The 18,940-nt window shown below is 36.1% G+C and overlaps 2 protein-coding genes across 4 annotated transcripts in view; one reads left to right on the top strand and one right to left on the bottom strand.

The window, feature by feature from the left end:
- Positions 1-18,940, top strand: part of LOC139982008 (uncharacterized) — a 100,729-nt gene that overhangs the window by 31,225 nt on the left and 50,564 nt on the right. The gene's annotated exons all lie outside the window — the stretch shown is intronic.
- On the bottom strand, positions 2,682-9,595 carry LOC139982011 (lactadherin-like). Of its 3 annotated transcripts, XR_011797954.1 has the most exons (7): positions 9,435-9,595; positions 8,809-9,004; positions 7,973-8,120; positions 5,451-7,134; positions 4,817-5,012; positions 3,980-4,127; positions 2,682-3,103 (listed from the first exon to the last, which is right to left on the bottom strand). XR_011797954.1 is itself a non-coding variant. In XM_071994511.1 (4 exons), exons 1-4 carry the CDS (start codon positions 9,499-9,501, stop codon positions 2,948-2,950), a joined length of 567 nt encoding a protein of 188 aa, XP_071850612.1. In that variant the 5' UTR covers positions 9,502-9,594; the 3' UTR covers positions 2,682-2,947. The 3 variants fall into 3 exon arrangements, 2 of the variants coding, with proteins under 2 accessions (XP_071850612.1, XP_071850611.1); XM_071994511.1 differs by lacking the exons at positions 5,451-7,134; positions 7,973-8,120; positions 8,809-9,004 and having other exon boundaries at positions 9,435-9,594; XM_071994510.1 differs by lacking the exons at positions 7,973-8,120; positions 8,809-9,004; positions 9,435-9,595 and having other exon boundaries at positions 5,451-5,610.

Genomic DNA, 18,940 nt, shown 5'->3' with positions numbered 1-18,940 from the left:
ACGGAGAACCTCTTTCTTGATATGATATCAATCAGGATTTGTTTTTATGTGGCTTGCATGTTAAAAAGGTATGAATAAAAGTACATGTGGTGCGAATATTGCGTCAACTGGGACAATGTTAGACCCCGTCAGGCCTTCCAGGAGCATCGTACGAAACTGTTTACTGCTGAGGAAAGAGATTTGTTTACAAATGACGAAAACTTCAGGCTCTCATTTGCAAAATTAAGGAATTGTAATGATACGAAAAATTGATAATGTAATGAATTAACAACTTGTCAGCTATCCAGTGATGGGTAGCGTTTAGATAGTGAGACCTCTTTTTGGACTTAGAGACCACATTACTGTTGTGATTTAGTATGTAAGTCAATGGGGCTTTCCAAAGGAATTTAATCTTTTGAAACAAATATTTGTTTGTTCTTCAATCAGAGCTCTTTTTAATAGAAAGGGCGCCACCTTTATGTCGAAGTACGTTTACAGTGAAAATGTTCAAACCGGATTGTCACATGGATATTTGTCTAGGAAGCATGGTCATTGTTAGCTTGTTTGAACTCTGAGCAAAATGTTCATTCATCTTGTCTTCATGTATCTTCTTGTTTGAATGCAGTATGAGAATTCAGTGAGTGAGATACATATTACCCGAAAAGAAATTTCAAATAAAATATTCTTTACGGCTTACGTCATTGTATGTACATTGAATTGAGAGAAACGATAATCAAACAGTAACGAAATGTGAATTTTATTGGACAAATCCATATCATGACAATCAGAATAAATGATGATGTCAGAAGTACCGTGCCACGAATTAGTGAAACATTAAGTCAGGCATTTATACTCTTAGAATCTTGTTCCAATCTTTGGTAATGACTGAGGAATGATTCCCTTATTACACACAAACTGAGGATCCGCATAATGACGAGAAACTGAAGTTTACCTTTCTTGGGAGGGTTGAGAACTACTATGACGCAATGAATTTGGACTCATATTGCCAGCAGAAGCCTAATTACAACTATTTTAATGTAGTGCTGAGGACTCTTTTATGGTATATTGGGTACCGTCATTACAATCATATTTGTCTAACTATATATATTATTTGTAGCATTATAAACAGAGCGGTTCAAAATCTGTTTAACGCACTTAATAAGGAACTATTGCGGTTCATCAGAGGAGTAATCAGGTTTTTGGTGTGGAGGAGGGGGGTGGAGTGGCACAGTCAAATTTGTGTCCCCATTTTCAGGCACATAGCGGTGGATTGCCGTCCTGGATGAGGGGTATAAGGGGAGGGGTATAACGGAAGGGTTGTTTTCGAATAGGGATATTCGTGTACTAAAAGTTTCCTTTTTCGGTACAAAAACTTCACCATTCTTTTTTTTTTAGAAAAAAAACGAAATAGTGAAACTTAATAATTGAATCGATAGAAAGGTCAAATGGGCAACCGGCAACCTTTACATTCATACTGTTTTCGCGTAGCCTTCACACTATTTGCATGCAGGCCATGTATAGTCAGTGTAGAAGCAATCAACGTGACTCAATGCTCGGATAGCCTCAGCAGGTTAATTAATAGAGGCAATCAGGAGTCCGGGATGCTCGAACCTTATACCGATATATGTCAACACAAACGTTTACTCTTCATTTTTAGCGCTCTCTCCAAAGACTGCCCCCCCCCCACCCTTCACATCCATCATCTGCCCCACCCCCCAGGTTCGAGTACATTTAGATTTGTTTTATTTGTTTGTTTTATTTGTTTTATTTTATTTTATAGTATTTGCACTAATAGGCTAGGCTGCCAGCCGTAATATAAGGTAGCTACATGTTGCATTAGTTCAAATAGGCTAGGATAGCAGGCCTAAAGTTAGCTAAATATAGCTATATATAGTAGTATTACTGCTACTGGCTAGGCTAACAGCCGTAATATTAATTGTATAGCTACATATAGTTTTTGTACTGATAGGCTAGCCTACCAGGCCTAATATTATGTCTTTAGCTTCATATAGTACTTGTACTGATAGATTCTGCAAGGTAAGCACCGTCTAATATATATCAATCAAAGGAAGCAGAATCATCGCCTTGACCAACTGCTACCATTCGATACTAATTTTTTTTTGAAACAGTTGGTGTCACTTACCTTGTCTTGCAGTAACATGCTTTATTTTTCCTGCGCTACTGTTTAAGCACATAGCAACCCCATTCGGTCCACAAACGCGCTGTGCGGTCGTATAATAAAATGCTGATTTATTTGCGATAAAGCGTACACTGTAGATACAGTTTGCACGTACGTACGAAAGCGCAAAAAGTTCAAAATGTGTTTATTGTAGCGCAGTATTGTCTTCTTCATAACATAGTACCCGTATAGCATAACCATACACAAACTGCAAATTCCCGCAGTGTATGCTTTCTAGTTAAAAAGAGATTAATCGTATTATAATTAGTTTGACTGGCAAATGCGTTTCATTTGATTGATTTTACTACATATCTATAACGAGAAACATATTCCTCTGCAAATAAGGTTAATATTATCAATAATTTGTGTTTCAAACAAACCGACGGAAAGATGTGCATACCAACTGATGCAGCATTTACTATCGCCAGTTTACCTTAAAAATGCTAACGTTAACGTAAATCATGGCCGCAGTAACACGTTCATAAAGTTAAATCATTAGACTTAAGAATAGCTCAAAACAAAATTTCGTTTATACGATCACTCGGATATTTATTAGCGGTATATTTTGTAAACTTCATGCAATCTAGCTACAGTTACCCTTACACCATCACATTTGTTAACATCTCAAACAGAAACTTAAGGTAAACTGTTTGTGTCTTGTGTACTTTAGCTTTAGAAACATATTTTAGCAACATTTTTCGTTAACGTTAAATTAAAAGACAATCATTCTTAAATATCTCAAAGTATGGGAGACGGTTATTTCACGAACAAGGGAATTTTGTTTTACAACTAGCCAAAGATGCCTGCTTCACATCCAAGAAGGTCAAACCTTAGAGTAATATGACCAAAGTAGGTAATGGGATTTAGTCGAACGTAGCGAGCGACAATGGGTCGGTCTAAGTAACGACGAGCTACGGTGTGTCGATCGAATGTTCCCTCGATAGTCTGTGAAAGAGAAATACATCACGGAATGACGTGCTATATTTGAAATACTATTTTATAGCTCAAGACGAGTGATTGGCAGCATTATTTACCTTGGTATAAAGTCACAAGTTGAAGTAACGATAGAGTATAGGATATCCATTACACTTCCTACTAAAATTTTACATGATTCAAATGTAGGACTCGTTCATTTGGCGAGACGATTCGATGCCATTTTTTTACAGATCTAATATGACTAACAGGATGCGAAATATTAGTTCTTCTTCAGTTCCAGAGTCATAACAGAATCTTGAACGGACGAAGAATGCCCAAATGAAAACTTGCTTTAACCAAATACACCACTGTTGGACTATCTTGTCGTTTAATGTATCTCAAATATAGATAGCTATATGTATGAAGTTTTTATATTAAAATAAAATAAAGCTGTTAGCAAACTGCTTATTCACTAGAGAGCCTGTGTAATAGATTGTGTAAAAGTAAGTTGGCCTGACGTTTCGATCCTAGCAGGATCTTCTTCAGAGGCTAAATGACAAGTAACAGTAACAGAGGAGACAAAGACACGCACAGAATACAGACAGGGTAATGAGCACGGTGAACACAATGAGATAAATGAAAGGGGATTATAAGTAGACAATGGATGGTGATAAGAAAGCAACAGGGGAAGAGGAGAGGAAGGAGATAAACAGTGGAGGGACAAAGCTAAGATTAAAGGCACAAGGTAGGGAATAAACTGGAGAGGAACAAAGACAAAAAGGTGTGGAGAAAAAAGAGGGAAGGGAGCTGTGAGAAGATGAGTGAAAGTGGGGGGGGGGGGGGGGGAGAAGGAGTAGGGAACACATGATAAGAACGTAAGAAATGCAGGTATCTGTTATTGCTTACCGGTGTACTATAGAAAATCTCCCCGTCATTGGAAAAGAGAATTCGGAATGACGTAACCCACTGGTTGCAACATCCGGCACCGCGCCCTTGCAAGAGGACACCTGTCACTTGGCGAGGGGAGCCAAAATCTACTTGAATCCATTGCTCACTGCAAAACAGATGAGAACCGACCATAAGAACATACTTTCTTACGGTACATTTTTTCTTACGGGAAGAATTAGACGACAACATTTTAGAATTATTTAGTTATAGCAACAGCAAAAAATCATCATAATAATATTGAAACATTTTTGTCATAATAGAGATATGGATTTTCATATATTTAAATTTAACCTAAGATAGATTCTTTAGTAAGAAGTCCATGATGATATTTACAAATTTACATTAACATTAAGATAAAATCATGAGTGCAAATCGATTTTGATATTTTTGCATTCATCCTAAGATAATAAAAATGATTTATTGCGAGTCCATAATGATTTATTTTTACATACTACGGTTTTGGCTTGAAAACATAATGTGTTTGTTATGCCACAGTTTCGATCTTAAGTTTTGTACAGACCAGTCCATATCTTCAATAAACATGCTTTGTTTTAATGATATCACAATTGTTCTGACTATTTAATCCACCTAAACACTTGAACCTCAACGATGCGTATTGTAATCCATCCTTATAACCTATAACAAAATTAAATTTTAGCATGTTGTCTAAGCGACAATGGAAAATCATAACCTTTGTACGATATGTATAATATGGTAGCAGTTATGAAAATATAATTTACTGTATGTTCATTATGCAGTATTGACATAATTATGTTGTTAATTTCATTTTCTTACGCGTTGTTAGTGGCGGCTGCCCAACCAGCAATTCCCCCAACCTCAGCTTCAAAGAGAGCGGCTCTGTGTGGTCCGTGTTCATGGTTGTAGGAGGTTGAGGCGGTGATGACTACATCGGAATCACGGTTAACGTTCAGACCGAACCGTTCGCAACATGACCCTTCCGGAGCCGGTTTCCCACAATATTCATTGCAATCTGTAAAAATGATATTATCCGATAGTGATTAACGAATTTCTTTCGTTCGTTTCTTTGCTTTATTAGCCATGATTTCACTTTCCATCACTATAGTTCAAGTGAGAAGACTTATCACTCATAAACAGAAGCTTATCAAAAAAAAATCGCATGAAGTAATCGTGTGAGACGTTAATTTCCAGTTCACCGAATGCTTAGACATTTGGTATAATTTCCGATGTAATACATTTCGAGTCATTAACTTGATCAAGTAGAATCTTAACGAGGCCTATATATTTAAATATCAAAGTGATTGATTAAAGAATTTCTGGACGAAAACAACTGATACGTTCGTATTCAGACTAATTGATGATCGCAATTAGTTTCAAGCCAAATTGTGTCGAGATTTTTTATTAAAACTTCAAGCATTTTTTGGGCTAAAGAACAGAACTGGATACTTACCTCCTGCAAAAACTGTTGAAAGCGCAACAGAAAGCAGTCCAATGCGAAGAGTAGAAAGGTAAAGCATTGTCTTTGGTCGGTTTGTTGGTTGGTCGATGAAACACTATACTTGAGTCTTAGTTCAACTTAAACTAATACTCACATTTTAGAAACACCGCTTTTATATACAAACTAGTAGAGGTCAGTTTCAATTTGATGGACGCGATGATGTAAATTGATGCGTGTTAAAGTCAAATAAAAGTAATTTAATATATAGGCCATAGATTAAGCAGTGTAATATTTCAAATTTGCATATACCTCAGCCTTGAAACAATCTTATAGTTGTCGTTGCTATAGACTATCGTTATATACGTATAGCTATACCGTGTACTACGCACTGTAAAACTATGTATGTGTATCCTTAACAAGGAAATAAGAAGCAATGGTATAACTGAAAAAGACTTGTTGGAGTTAATTGAGCATTTAAGTGTCGTTAATGCATCCCTCTTCAGTTTTTGTTTTTGCCTTTTTTTTTTGGTGTCTATGCAGAGACCGGTTCTAGTAGAGACGGTGAGTAGTTGCGATAACAAACACTTTTCAATGCCGCAAGTAACCCCTGTCTACTCAAGTTATTGAACTAAGCGTTCAAGTTATAACGACAAAATATATACGTTGTTTACAGGTTTCTATTAGGATACTATTTTTTTTTTTTTTTGAAACAGTGGGTGTCACTTACCTTGTCTTGCAGTAACATACTTTATTTTGCCTGCGCCACTGTTTAAGCACATAGCAACCCCATTCGGTCCACAAACGCGCTGTGCGGTCGTATATTAAAATGCTGATTTATTTGCGATAAAGCGTACACTGTAGATACAGTTTGCACGTACGTACGAAAGCGCAAAAAGTTCAAAATGTGTTTATTGTTGCGCAGTATTGTAGTCTCCATAACATAGTACCGTCGCTCTAGTTAGCATAACCATACACAAACTGCAAATTCCCGCAGTGTATGCTTTCTAGTTAAAAAGAGATTAATCGTATGATAATTAGTTTGACTGGCAAATGCGTTTCATTTGATTGCTTTTACTACATATCTATAACGAGAAACATTCCTCTGCAAATAAGGTTAATATTATCAATAATTTGTGTTTCAAACAAACCGACGGTAAGATGTGCATACCAACTGATGCAACATTTACTATCGCCAGTTTACATTAAAAATGTTAACGTTAACGTTAATTATGGCAGTAACACGTTCATAAAGTTAAATCATTAGACTTAAGAATAGCTCAAAACAAAATTTCGTTTATACGATCTCTCGGATATTTATTAGCGGTATATTTTGTAAACTTCATGTAATCTAGCTACAGTTACCCTTACACCATCACAATTGTTAACATCTCAAACAGAAACTTAAGGTAAACTGTTTGTGTCTTGTGTACTTTAGCTTTAGAAACATATTTTAGCTACATTTTTCGTTAACGTTATATTTAAGGACAATCATTCTATGGAAGACGGTTGTGTCACAAACAAAGAGAATTTCGTTTTACAACTAGCCAAAGATGCCTGCTTCACATCCAAGAAGGTCAAACCTTAGAGTAATATGACCAAAGTAGGTAATGGGATTCAGTCGAACGTAGCGAGCGACAATGGGTCGGTCTAAGTAACGACGAGCTACGGTATGTCGATCGAATGTTCCCTCGATGGTCTGTGAAAGAGAAATACATCACGGAATGACGTACAATATTTTGTAGCTCAAGACGAGCAATTGTATACCTAAGTATGAAGTCACAAGTTGAAGTAGCGATAGAGTATAAGATATCCATTACACTTCCGACTAATTTTACATTATTCAAATGAAGGACTCGTTCATTTGGCGAGACGATTCGATGCCATTTTTTTAAAGATCTAATATGACTAACAGGATGCGAAATATTAGTTCTTCTTCAGTTCCAGAGTCATAACAGAATCTTGAACGGACGAAGAATGCCCAAATGAAAACTTGCTTTAACCAAATACACTACTGTTGGACTATCTTGTCGTTTAATGTATCTCAAATATAGATAGCTATATGTATGAAGTTTTTATATTAAAATAAAATAAAGCTGTTAGCAAACTGCTTATTCACTAGAGAGCCTGTGTAATAGATTGTGTAAAAGTAAGTTGGCCTGACGTTTCGATCCTAGCAGGATCTTCTTCAGAGGCTAAATGACAAGTTACAGTAACAGAGGGGACAAAAACACGCACAGAATACAGACAAGGTAATGAGCATGGTGAACACAATGAGATGGATGAAAGGGGATTATAAGTAGACCAGGGATGGTGAGAAGAAAGCAACAGGGGAAGAGGAGATGTAGGAGATAAACAGTGGAGGGACAAAGCTAAGATTAAACGCACAAGGTAGGGAATAAACTGGAGAGGGACAAAAAGGTGTGGAGAAAAAAAGAGGGAAGGGAGCTGTGAGAAGATGAGTGAAAGTGGGGGGGGGGAGGAGTAGGGAACACATGATAAGAACGTAAGAAATACGGGTATCTGTTATTGCTTACCGGTGTACTATAGAAAATCTCCCCGTCATTGGAAAAGAGAATTCGGAATGACGTAACCCACTGGTTGCAACATCCGGCACCGCGCCCTTGCAAGAGGACACCTGTCACTTGGCGAGGGGAGCCAAAATCTACTTGAATCCATTGCTCACTGCGAAACAGATGAGAACCGACCATAACACATACTTTCTTACGGTACATTTCTTCTTACGGGAAGCATTAGACGACAACATTTTAGAATTATTTAGCTATAGCAACGGAAAAAAATCATAATAATAATATTGAACCATTTTTGTCGTAATATAGATATGGATTTTCATATATTTAAATTTAACCTAAGATAGATTCTTAAGTAAGATGTCCATGATGATATTTACAAATTTACATTAACATTAAGATAAAATCATGAGTGCAAATCGATTTTGATATATTTGCATTCATCCTAAGATAATAAGAATGATTTATTGCGAGTCCATAATGATTTATTTTTACATACTACGGTTTTGGCTTGAAAACATAATGTGTTTGCTATGCCACAGTTTCGATCTTAACTTTTGCACAGACCAGTCCATATCTTCAATAAACATGCTTTGTTTTAATGATATCACAATTGTTCTGACTATTTAATCCACCTAAACACTTGAACCTCAACGATGCGTATTGTAATCCATCCTTATATCCTATTACAAAATTAAATGTTAGCAAGTTGTCTATGCAACAATGAAAAATCATTACCTTTGTACGATATGTATAATATAGTAGCAGTTATGAAAATATAATTTGCTGTATGTTCATTATATAGTATTGACATAATTATGTTGTTAATTTCATTTTCTTACGCGTTGTTAGTGGCGGCTGCCCAACCAGCAATTCCCCCAACCTCAGCTTCAAAGAGAGCGGCTCTGTCTGGGCCGTATCCACTGTTGTATGTGGTTGAGGCGGTGATGACTACATCGGAATCACGGTTAACATTCAGACCGAACCGTTCGCAACATGACCCTTCCGGAGCCGGTTTTACACAATATTCATCGCAATCTGTAAAAATTATATTATCTGATAGTGATTAACGCATTTCTTTCGTTCGTTTCATTGTTTAATTAGCCATGATTTCACTTTTCCCATCACTATAGTTCATTGACTGACCATTCATAAACTTATCAAACAAATTGCATGAAGTAATCGTGTGAGACGTTAATTTCCAATCACCGAATGGTCAGACAGTTGGTATCATTTCCGATGTAATACTTTTCGAGTCATTAACTTGATCAAGTAGAATCTTAACTAGGCCTATATATTTATATATCAAAGTGATTGATTAAAGAATTTCTGGACGAAAACAACTGATACGTTTGGATTCCCTTTCAGACTAATTGATGGTCGCAATTAGTTTCAAGCCAAATTGTGTCGAGATTTTTTTATTAAAACTGTAAGCATTTTTATCTAAAGAACAGAACTGGATACTTACCTCCTGCAAAAACTGTTGAAAGCACAAGAGAAAGCAGACCAATGCGAAGAGTAGAAAGGCAAAGCATTGTCTTTGGTCGGTATGTTGGTTGGACGATGAAACACTTTACTTGAATCTCAGTTCAACTTACACTAATACTCACATTTTAAAAACACCGCTATTATATACATACTAGTAGAGGTTAAGTTTCAATTTGAAGCATGCGGTGATGTTAATTGTTGCGTGTTAAAAACAAACAAAAGTAATTTGATACATTTGCTCTAGATTAAGCTGTGTGGTATTTCAAATTTGCATATACCTCAGCCATGAAAAACAATCTTATAGTTGTCGTTGCTATAGAATATCGTTATATACGCATAGCTATACCATGTACTACGCACTGTAAAACTATTTATGTGTATCCTGAACAAGGAAATAAGAAGCAATGGAAACTGAAAAAAATACTTGTTGAAGTTAATTGAGCATTTAAGTATCGTTAATGCATCCCTCTTTAGTTTTTGTTTGCCCCTTTTTGTTGGTGTCTATTCAGAGACGGTTCTAATATGATGAACTCAATGGTGAGTAGTTGCGATAGCAAACACTTGTCAAGGCCGCAAGTAATCCCTGTCTACTCACGTTATTGAACTAAGTTTAAGTTATAACGACAAAATATATACGTTGTTTACAGGTTTCCTCTATTTTGAACATATGGAAAACATAAAACAACAAATAATTATTTCTGGAACATAACAAAAATGACAAACTAAATGCGTGTAAAAGCTGATTAGTTCATTGCATCAAAATATCAAAACCATTCTTTTGATTTCACAAGGCTCTCAGAAATAGCCATGCAAATATATAAAGTATTTTAAAAATAATAACAGAAACACCACTTTTTTCAACAATCAGCGTTGTATCCAATTATCAGCATTCAAACTTTCCGTACATTCAAACATATGATTTGTTACACATTATTGGTGCAACTAATGGAAAGAGACAAAAAAATTATCCTAAGTCACCTGTTTTGTTCGACCATTTGCTAATCCAGCAGAGTGTTACTCGATATAACATTGTAATTGATCACAACACTATGGCAATCATCTCGATTTTTCCACCAAATGTAGATTCATGGTAGAGTATTTTAAGAACTTCGATTCAACTTTTACATTTGTCGTCCCAGAAACCTTTTATAGTCTTATAGTACACACAGTTAAAACACCAAATTAATACTCAAACTTTGGTAATTTTTACTACACTTTTTATTAAGTAAAACTTAACTATTCATGTTCATACCACATTTTTGTATGAATAAAACGGTATCCAAATTTGACTGAGCTGCTTTCAATGTCACAGGAAATTGTTTCAAAATTGTAAACTAGCTCCAATTGTTCTGAGTTTTGTCAATGTATATTTATGGACAGGCATCAACGTGCAAATTAGTAATAGTGTTATTAATGTCGTAAAAGAAGGCAGACCGCACTGATGTTATAACTGTGACTGTTATAATTGTTCACACTGGGAGGTTACTGAGCCTTAGTTGTTTGATGGATCAGTTTAAATGCATTATAAGTTTAAATACAGTCTTGCGCTAAGCTATACCTTTCGATATGATTAATTTGGCTACTTATGTAGTGTGTCTTTCTTGAACCTAATATATTGTGGAAATAAGTAGCCAATACATTTATGCAGCCGCAATTAACATACACAAAATGTGCTCACTCGTACAAAAATCATCCCAATGCCACCCGACGTGAAGGTTGCAAATCCATTCGCCCTTACGGGCTTCGCCCACATTCGTGGTCGCTCAAGGTCACAGAGATATCTGGGGAGTAAGTATCAGAGGTAATTATCTCCCAGAGATATCTGGAGAATATCTTGCTATTGGTGAAGTTATGGAGTTTAACAGATCGGTGAGTTGATAATCTGTTTGTATTCAAATTAACTGTAGACACCAAAGTGGGTTTAACTTTTGCAAGGTCGTATTTTTTGGATTAATATCACACAGAATAATGAAAATCTAAAGTTTTAACCTTCGAAAATAGTTTCTATTACTTTCCTATGTAATTAATCTCCACGTTCAAACTGGTAATTTAACCCAACTGCAACGCATGTTTGATATTTTATACTTCCTTTAGAAAAATGAAAGTGGAAAGATGAAGGTGGTTTCAACCTTCGAAAATGGTGTTTCTTACTTTCATATGTAATTAATCTCCACGTTCAAGCTGGTAAGCTGGTAAATTTAACTCAACTGCAACGCATCTTTGATATTTTATACTTCCTTTAGAAAAGTGAATTCGGTATTTCTAAAATTAGCATGCCACGATCACTTTGATTTTGATATTTTCTTTCACGCGTTTGTGTTAATGAACCCAATTTGTACCCTACCAGTGTACGTATACAAGCAGTATATGAGCCTTCGTTCACATGTATGTACGGAGCTCCGACGGATGCGAATAGTTACACAGTAAATGCAATGGCACTTTGATCGATGGATTGCTCGTTTGTTGACACTATCTACGGATGCCCATTAGCTATCATCACTTTGCCTACAATCTCTCCTATTTTTAACGCAAATGTTATCTTATAAGCTGGTCGGCTCGAGATACGGTAGATTATGAAACAAAGTTTCCACAATTTGACGTCTGATATCTCTAAATGACCTCCACAAAAAAAAAAATAGATTTCTTGTATTTAACGTGTTGCAACTACATACTAAATATGAGATTAGTCTAAGCTTCCCTTCTTGAGATATCGTGTTTATAAGGTTTTCACATTTTGACCCCTAGTGACCCCTAGTAACTTTGACCTAAAAAAATAGATTTCTTTTCATAAATGTGGTTCTCCTACTCACGAAATATGAGATTTGTCCAAGTTTCTCTTCTTGAGGAATAGTGTTTACAAGCAAGGCGTCCCACACTCACACACAGACAAATGGTAGGCCATACAGGAAATAATTGCTGATTTATTGTCCGTACGAATTAAAATCATGACAAAAACGCTTAACATTATCATCGAAACCAAAAACCTGAAATTCTGACATCTCACTTACTACCCATAATTATTGACGGTATTGTATATTACTAGGGAATCGGCTTGACGAATATTGCAGTGACGAACCGCAAGCCAGCTCTTTTTTCAAGCTCTTCTCTGTAAGGGTTTCCTTACTTCGAAGACCTTCAAAACACCTCAAGAAAGCAGGCGAAAGGTCAGATTAGTATCTTGCTCATTTCGGTTAAATGATCGATTGATTGATTGGTGTATTGATTGATTGGTGATGGTTGACAATTAGATATAAACAAATCACAAATTGGACCGAGGTACAATGACAGCATTGTACAGTTGTTTTCTTATATTATTTACCATGCGAATCAGTGTCAATAAATGTTATTAGAAAAATTAGACAAAAAGGTTTTCCGTTGAATCGCAGTTATGATAATATTATTCATTTTGTTGTTGTCAGATCCCGTTAGTGTACAAACATGCCTTAACATTTATATATTCAAATTCTGCCAGTTTATTTTTGTTGAGAAATGTTGTTCAGCGACACCCCAATATCCCTTTAAAAATTGAACGTAAGGAGATAGGTTATACAAATGTAGAGCACATAGCCATTATTGCATAGAAGGTTACATTTCATGATTGTAGTACATTAATATTTCCAGTAACGTCCTGGACAAGCAGGAATGAAATTAATAATAATGATATGATTTTACCAATAATAACATAACATAAATGAGCAGTCTTGAAGTGAGCACTACAAAACCAATGTAAGCTGATATTTGAAATTATCAAACGACTGAGATAAGGAGCGTTAGCTCAGTGGTTAACGCCGGTGCCTTTCAATCACAAGGTCCCGAGTTCGAGTCACTCCAAGATGAATGTATGTCGTCTAGTTACAGAGTTGTTGACAATTGACAATTCATAACCATGGACGTTAAGTAAGAATCTAAGAGACTGACTTCGGTCAGCTTGCGGCTTTCATTAGCCAATGATGGCTTCTTCGCGAGTTCCTGCTTGCAGGAGGATCAAAAATACAACAAAAAAAAACATATAAAAACAAATAATAATTATTAATTTCTAACACCAGGTAGAAGGTCAAATGCTTGCACTCTCAGATCTGAATCTGAATTAAACCGTATTCACAATAAAATAAAAACATCAACCACAGGTTATAGCCCATATTATTAGTTCCTCTGGGCCCATGATCCGTTCACAATACTGATTTACTTTACCTACCCATATTTCCCAGAGTCTATACCTAATAATGGGACTCCATAGAAATATTAAGCCAATTCAAGTCCATAGTATATGACATTTATGACTAATTTCCAGAGTTTACCTAATAATGGGACTAGCTAGAAATATTAACACAATTCAAGTTCACAGTACATGACAATGATAACTAATTCCCAGAGTTGGCCTAATAATAGGGCTCGCTAGACGTATTAACACAATTCAAGTTCACAGTACATGACATAATCAGCAATTATTTTTACGACGCTTAAGCGACCACAAATGTGGGAGAAACCCGCAGTGACTTATGGATTACAACTTACACGTCGGGTGGCTTCCAATTCAACATTTTAACTCAAATTCGGAATCTTTTCAAATAGAATGTCATTTCAGATGGAAAAAAACCCACCTAATTATGACTCGGCCGGGTATCAAACCCGGAACCTCCTGATTGCTAAGCCTCATTGCTTCAAATGCCAACGCCTTTATGCACTCGGCCACAGCACCGGTAGATAACTTATTCCTAGAGTCGGCCTAATCATAGGTTTCGCCAGAAATATCAAGGCAATTCAAATTCACAATACATGTCAAAATTGGATTAATAATAATAAAAATAATCAACTGCAATGTCATTGATGGGTGTATGTTGGGTTTCAGCCGCTGTTCTGTCTTCATTGAGTGACATACTCTCGTTAGAGTATACATATACCCGCCCGATTGTTCTCCTTCAGGAAAAGGGCAAAAAAGAAGTCGGAGAACATCTTTTTGATGTGATATCAATCATAATTTTTTAATTTGTTTGTGGCTTGCATGTTGAAGAGCATGGATAAAAGCACATGTGGTGCGAATCTTGCGTAACCTGGGACAATGTTAGACCCCCTTCAGGCCTTCCAGGAGCATCGTACGAAATTGTGTATTGCTGAGGAAAGAGATTTGTTCACAAGTGACAAAAACTGGCAAATTAAGGAATTGTAATGATACGGAAAATTGATAATGCCATGAATTAACAACTTGACAGCTCTCCAGTGATTGGTGGCGTTTAGCTAGTGACACCTCTATTTGGACTTAGAGACCACATCACCGTTGTGATTTAGTGTGTAAGTCAATGGGTATTTTAATAGTCGCATGCTATCTTTGGAAGTAAAGCTTTGTTTGTTCTTCAATCAGAGCTTTATTTAATAGAAAGGGCGCCACCATCTTGTCGAAGTACATTTACAGTGAAAAATTGCAAACTGGATGGTCACATGGATATTTCTTTATGAAGCGTAGTCATTGTTAGCTTGTTTGAACTCTGAGCAAAATGTTCATTCATCTTGACTTCATTTATCTTCTTGATTGAATGAAGTATGTGAATTCAGTGAGTGATATACATGTTACCCAAAAAGAAATTTCAAATAAAAAAGGTTAGTTTACGGATTACGTCATTGTATGTACATTGAAATGAGAGAAACGATAATCAAACAGTAACGAAATGTGAATGTTATTGGACAAATCCATATCATGACAAGCAGAATAAATGATGATGCCAGAAGTATAGTGCCACGAATTAGTAAAACATATTCTCAGGCATTTATACTCTTAGAATCTTGTTCCAATCGTTGGTAATGAACGAGGAATGATTCCCTTATTACACACAAACTGAGGATCCGCATAATGACGAGAAACTGAAGTTTACCTTTCTTGGCAGGTTTGAGAATTACTATCACGCAATGAATTGGACAACTACTCTTATTGCCAGTGGAAGCCTAATTACAACTACTTTAATGTTGTGCGGAGTACTCTTGTATGACATATTGGGTACCGTAATTACAATCATATTTATCTAACTATATATATTATTTGTAACAGTATAAACAGAGCGGGTCATAATACTGTTTAACGCACTTAATAAGGAACTATCGCGGTTCATCAGGGGAGTAATCAGTTTTTTTGTGTGTGGAGGGGGAGGAGGTGGCACAGTCAAATTTGCAGGCACATAGCGGTGGATTGTCGTTCTGGATGAGGAGTATAGGGGGAGGGGTATAAGTGGAGGGTTGTTGTCGACGGGGCTAAGATGCAAAATGGTGCTATCAATTAAATCTACATTCGTGTACAAAAATGTTCCTTTTCTTGGTACAAGAACTTCACCATTTTTTAGTAAAAAAAGACAAATAGTAAAACTTAAAAGTAGAATCAATAGAAAGTTCAAATGGGCAACCGGCAACTCTGGCATTCATCCTGTTTTAGCGTAGCCTTCATACTCATAGCATGCAGGCCATGTATAGTCAGTGTATTTTTTTGTAAACGTGAGTGTTATTAATTTTCTACATCTCTTCGGCTTAGCAAAATCGCCAGCTTTAAAATATGGTAAAACCTGAATTGTATTTAGTGTCTAAAGTCATCATTAAAGTGATAGAGTTAAGGGTAGTAAAGTTAATTAAATCTTCTATTTCCGTTATGTATTGCACAGAGTATCAGAATGTTAAATTAGGTTTGCATGATTGCAGAATCACGTCATGCTAGTTTAAGGTTTGAGGTTGTAATCTATTATAAATGTAACACATATTTATATTATTCCTAGGTCCATGGTCTGATGGTTTCAACTTCACTGTTTCACCAACCCACCTCGGTTGGATTCGTTGCTTAAATTTGAACTTTACCTGTATATACGTACGTAAAACATATTAGTATCAACTTATTCGGTACAACGTTTAGTTAACACTTACTAAATGTTAACCAGCGTTACAAATAATTTGCCTGTGCCAGATCAGTACAAGTAAATAACTATTTGCCTTATTAATGTTTTATATATTTACATGCGATAGCTTCTGTTGCAAAGCCCTACAGTTGGAGATTAAAAATACTAACACAGTTTACGTATTTCAATATGTTCGCAGAAGAAGACTTATTGTCTGTAACATACACGATAAATGCTACCCTTGATGGGAGAGGATTCCCTACTTTTGAGAAACCATTCTGGGATTTTCAAACCAGAAGTTATTTTTGCCCTGCTGAAAAAGGAGGTGTAACCTATACACGTACATTTAAGAAAATGTTGAGGTGGTCTTTTTTATCATTACATAAATATATATATATATATATATATAATTATATAAAATATTCAGTAGCGTTATGGTCTGTAATTTTATATCACAAGCATTTTAATCGAATTTAACCATATGGAATTTAATGGAAACAAAATTTCTACCCGTGACTGCTAACATATCGCAGCATTCCTAGCTCTTAAAGGGTGATCGGTAGAGATATTTTTCCAGCTCAAAAAAATCGTTACTTATTGAAGAAATTATGATTAAACATAACAGATGATCACCGAATACTAAATTTTCTCATTAAAGCTTGATAGTTCCCTTTTCAACTGCAAACGATTTTCTGAATTCAACCCTCTTACTTATCTTACCTATTTATCTTACTTATTTAATTATGTTAGCTAAATGGTACTCGTACTTCGATTATTCTTTACATTTGTCAGCGAGAAGTCACTACGAAAGTGAATTAAACATTGCATTTGTTCTACAGGTAAGGCAAAGTCATTCCCTTTGTTATGTATAGTCGTGTCTACCTCGTTAGTAACAGAGAATTACAGCAACAAGTGGTTATTGCACAAATATTCTCTTGACGATAACACCTAACCCAGGTTAAAAGTATACATGTATTATGTATACCCAACCATGACCTGTCCATATGTGTTTCTATTGTAAAAGCATTCAGGAGGTGATACATCATTATTATTCTGAATTCGAACCTGTGACTGGTTTAGACCATACAGTTAGGTAGTAGCATTCAGACCCATCAGTATAACGTTGTCTATTTCTTGTTCTGATTTCGAACCTGTGACTGGTTTAGACCGTACAGTTAGGTAGTAGCATTCAGACCCATCAGTATAACGTTGTCTATTTCTTGTTCTGATTTCGAACCTGTGGCTGACTTAGACCGTACAGTTAGGTAGTAGCATTCAGACCCATCAGTATAACGTTGTCTATTTCTTGTTCTGATTTCGAACCTGTGACTGACTTTGACCGTACAGTTAGGTAGTAGCATTCAGACCCATCAGTATAACGTTGTCTATTTCTTGTTCTGATTTCGAACCTGTGACTGGTTTAGACCGTACAGTTAGGTAGTAGCATTCAGACCCATCAGTATAACGTTGTCTATTTCTTGTTCTGATTTCGAACCTAAAGCTGACTTAGACCGTACAGTTAGGTAGCAGCATTCAGACCCATCAGTATAACGTTGTCTATTTCTTGTTCTGATTTCGAACCTGTGACTGACTTTGACCGTACAGTTAGGTAGCATTCAGACCCATCAGTAACTTTGTGCATTTGTTGTTCTGATTTCAAACCTGTGACTGGTTTAGACCGTACAGCTAGGTAGTAGCATTCAGACCCATCAGTATAATGTTGTCCATTTCTTGTTCTGATTTCTCACATGTGACTGGTTTTGACCGTACAGTTAGGTAGTAGCATTCAGACCCATCAGTATAACGTTGTCTATTTCTTGTTCTGATTTCGAACCTGTGGCTGACTTAGACCGTACAGTTAGGTAGCAGCATTCAGACCCATCAGTATAACATTGTCTATTTCTTGTTCTGATTTCGAACCTGTGACTGACTTTGACCGTACTGTTAGGTAGCATTCAGACCCATCAGTAACTTTGTGCATTTGTTGTTCTGATTTCAAACCTGTGACTGGTTTAGACCGTACAGTTAGGTAGTAGCATTCAGACCCATCAGTATAATGTTGTCCATTTCTTGTTCTGATTTCTCACATGTGACTGGTTTAGACCGTACAGTTAGGTAGTAGCATTCAGACCCATCAGTGTAACGTTATCTATTCTTTTTCTGATTTCAAACCTGTGACTGGCTTATATATAGACCGTACAGTTAGGTAGTATCATTCAGACCCATCGGTGTAACGTTGTACATTTCTAGTTCTGATTTCAAACCTGTGACTGGCTTAGACCGTACAGTTAGGTAGTAGCATGCAGATCCATCAGTATAACGTTATCCATTTCTTGTTCTGATTTCAAACTTAATTTGTCTTTTTCTCTCCTTTTTCCTAAAGGGTACGTATTCCATTAACGTGCAATTTCTCAATCAAGATGACGAGATGTTAATCACTATAATCACCAAGAACTGTACTATCAACTGATTATTCACGCCATCATTTGATGTATGATATAATTCTTCTTAAGAATAAGATCGCCTGGCAGACAGTATTTCGTTATGTCATTAGCAGATACTAATATGCATAATATACCAATTCATTGTTTCATTTTGACAAATGTTTGCGTACGGC

The sequence above is a fragment of the Apostichopus japonicus genome, chromosome 16, assembly GCF_037975245.1.
Source record: "Apostichopus japonicus isolate 1M-3 chromosome 16, ASM3797524v1, whole genome shotgun sequence".
In the NCBI taxonomy this organism is placed as follows: domain Eukaryota; kingdom Metazoa; phylum Echinodermata; class Holothuroidea; order Aspidochirotida; family Stichopodidae; genus Apostichopus; species Apostichopus japonicus.
Note: the sequence above shows the minus strand (reverse complement) of the source record. Positions and strands in the feature narration are given on the sequence as shown.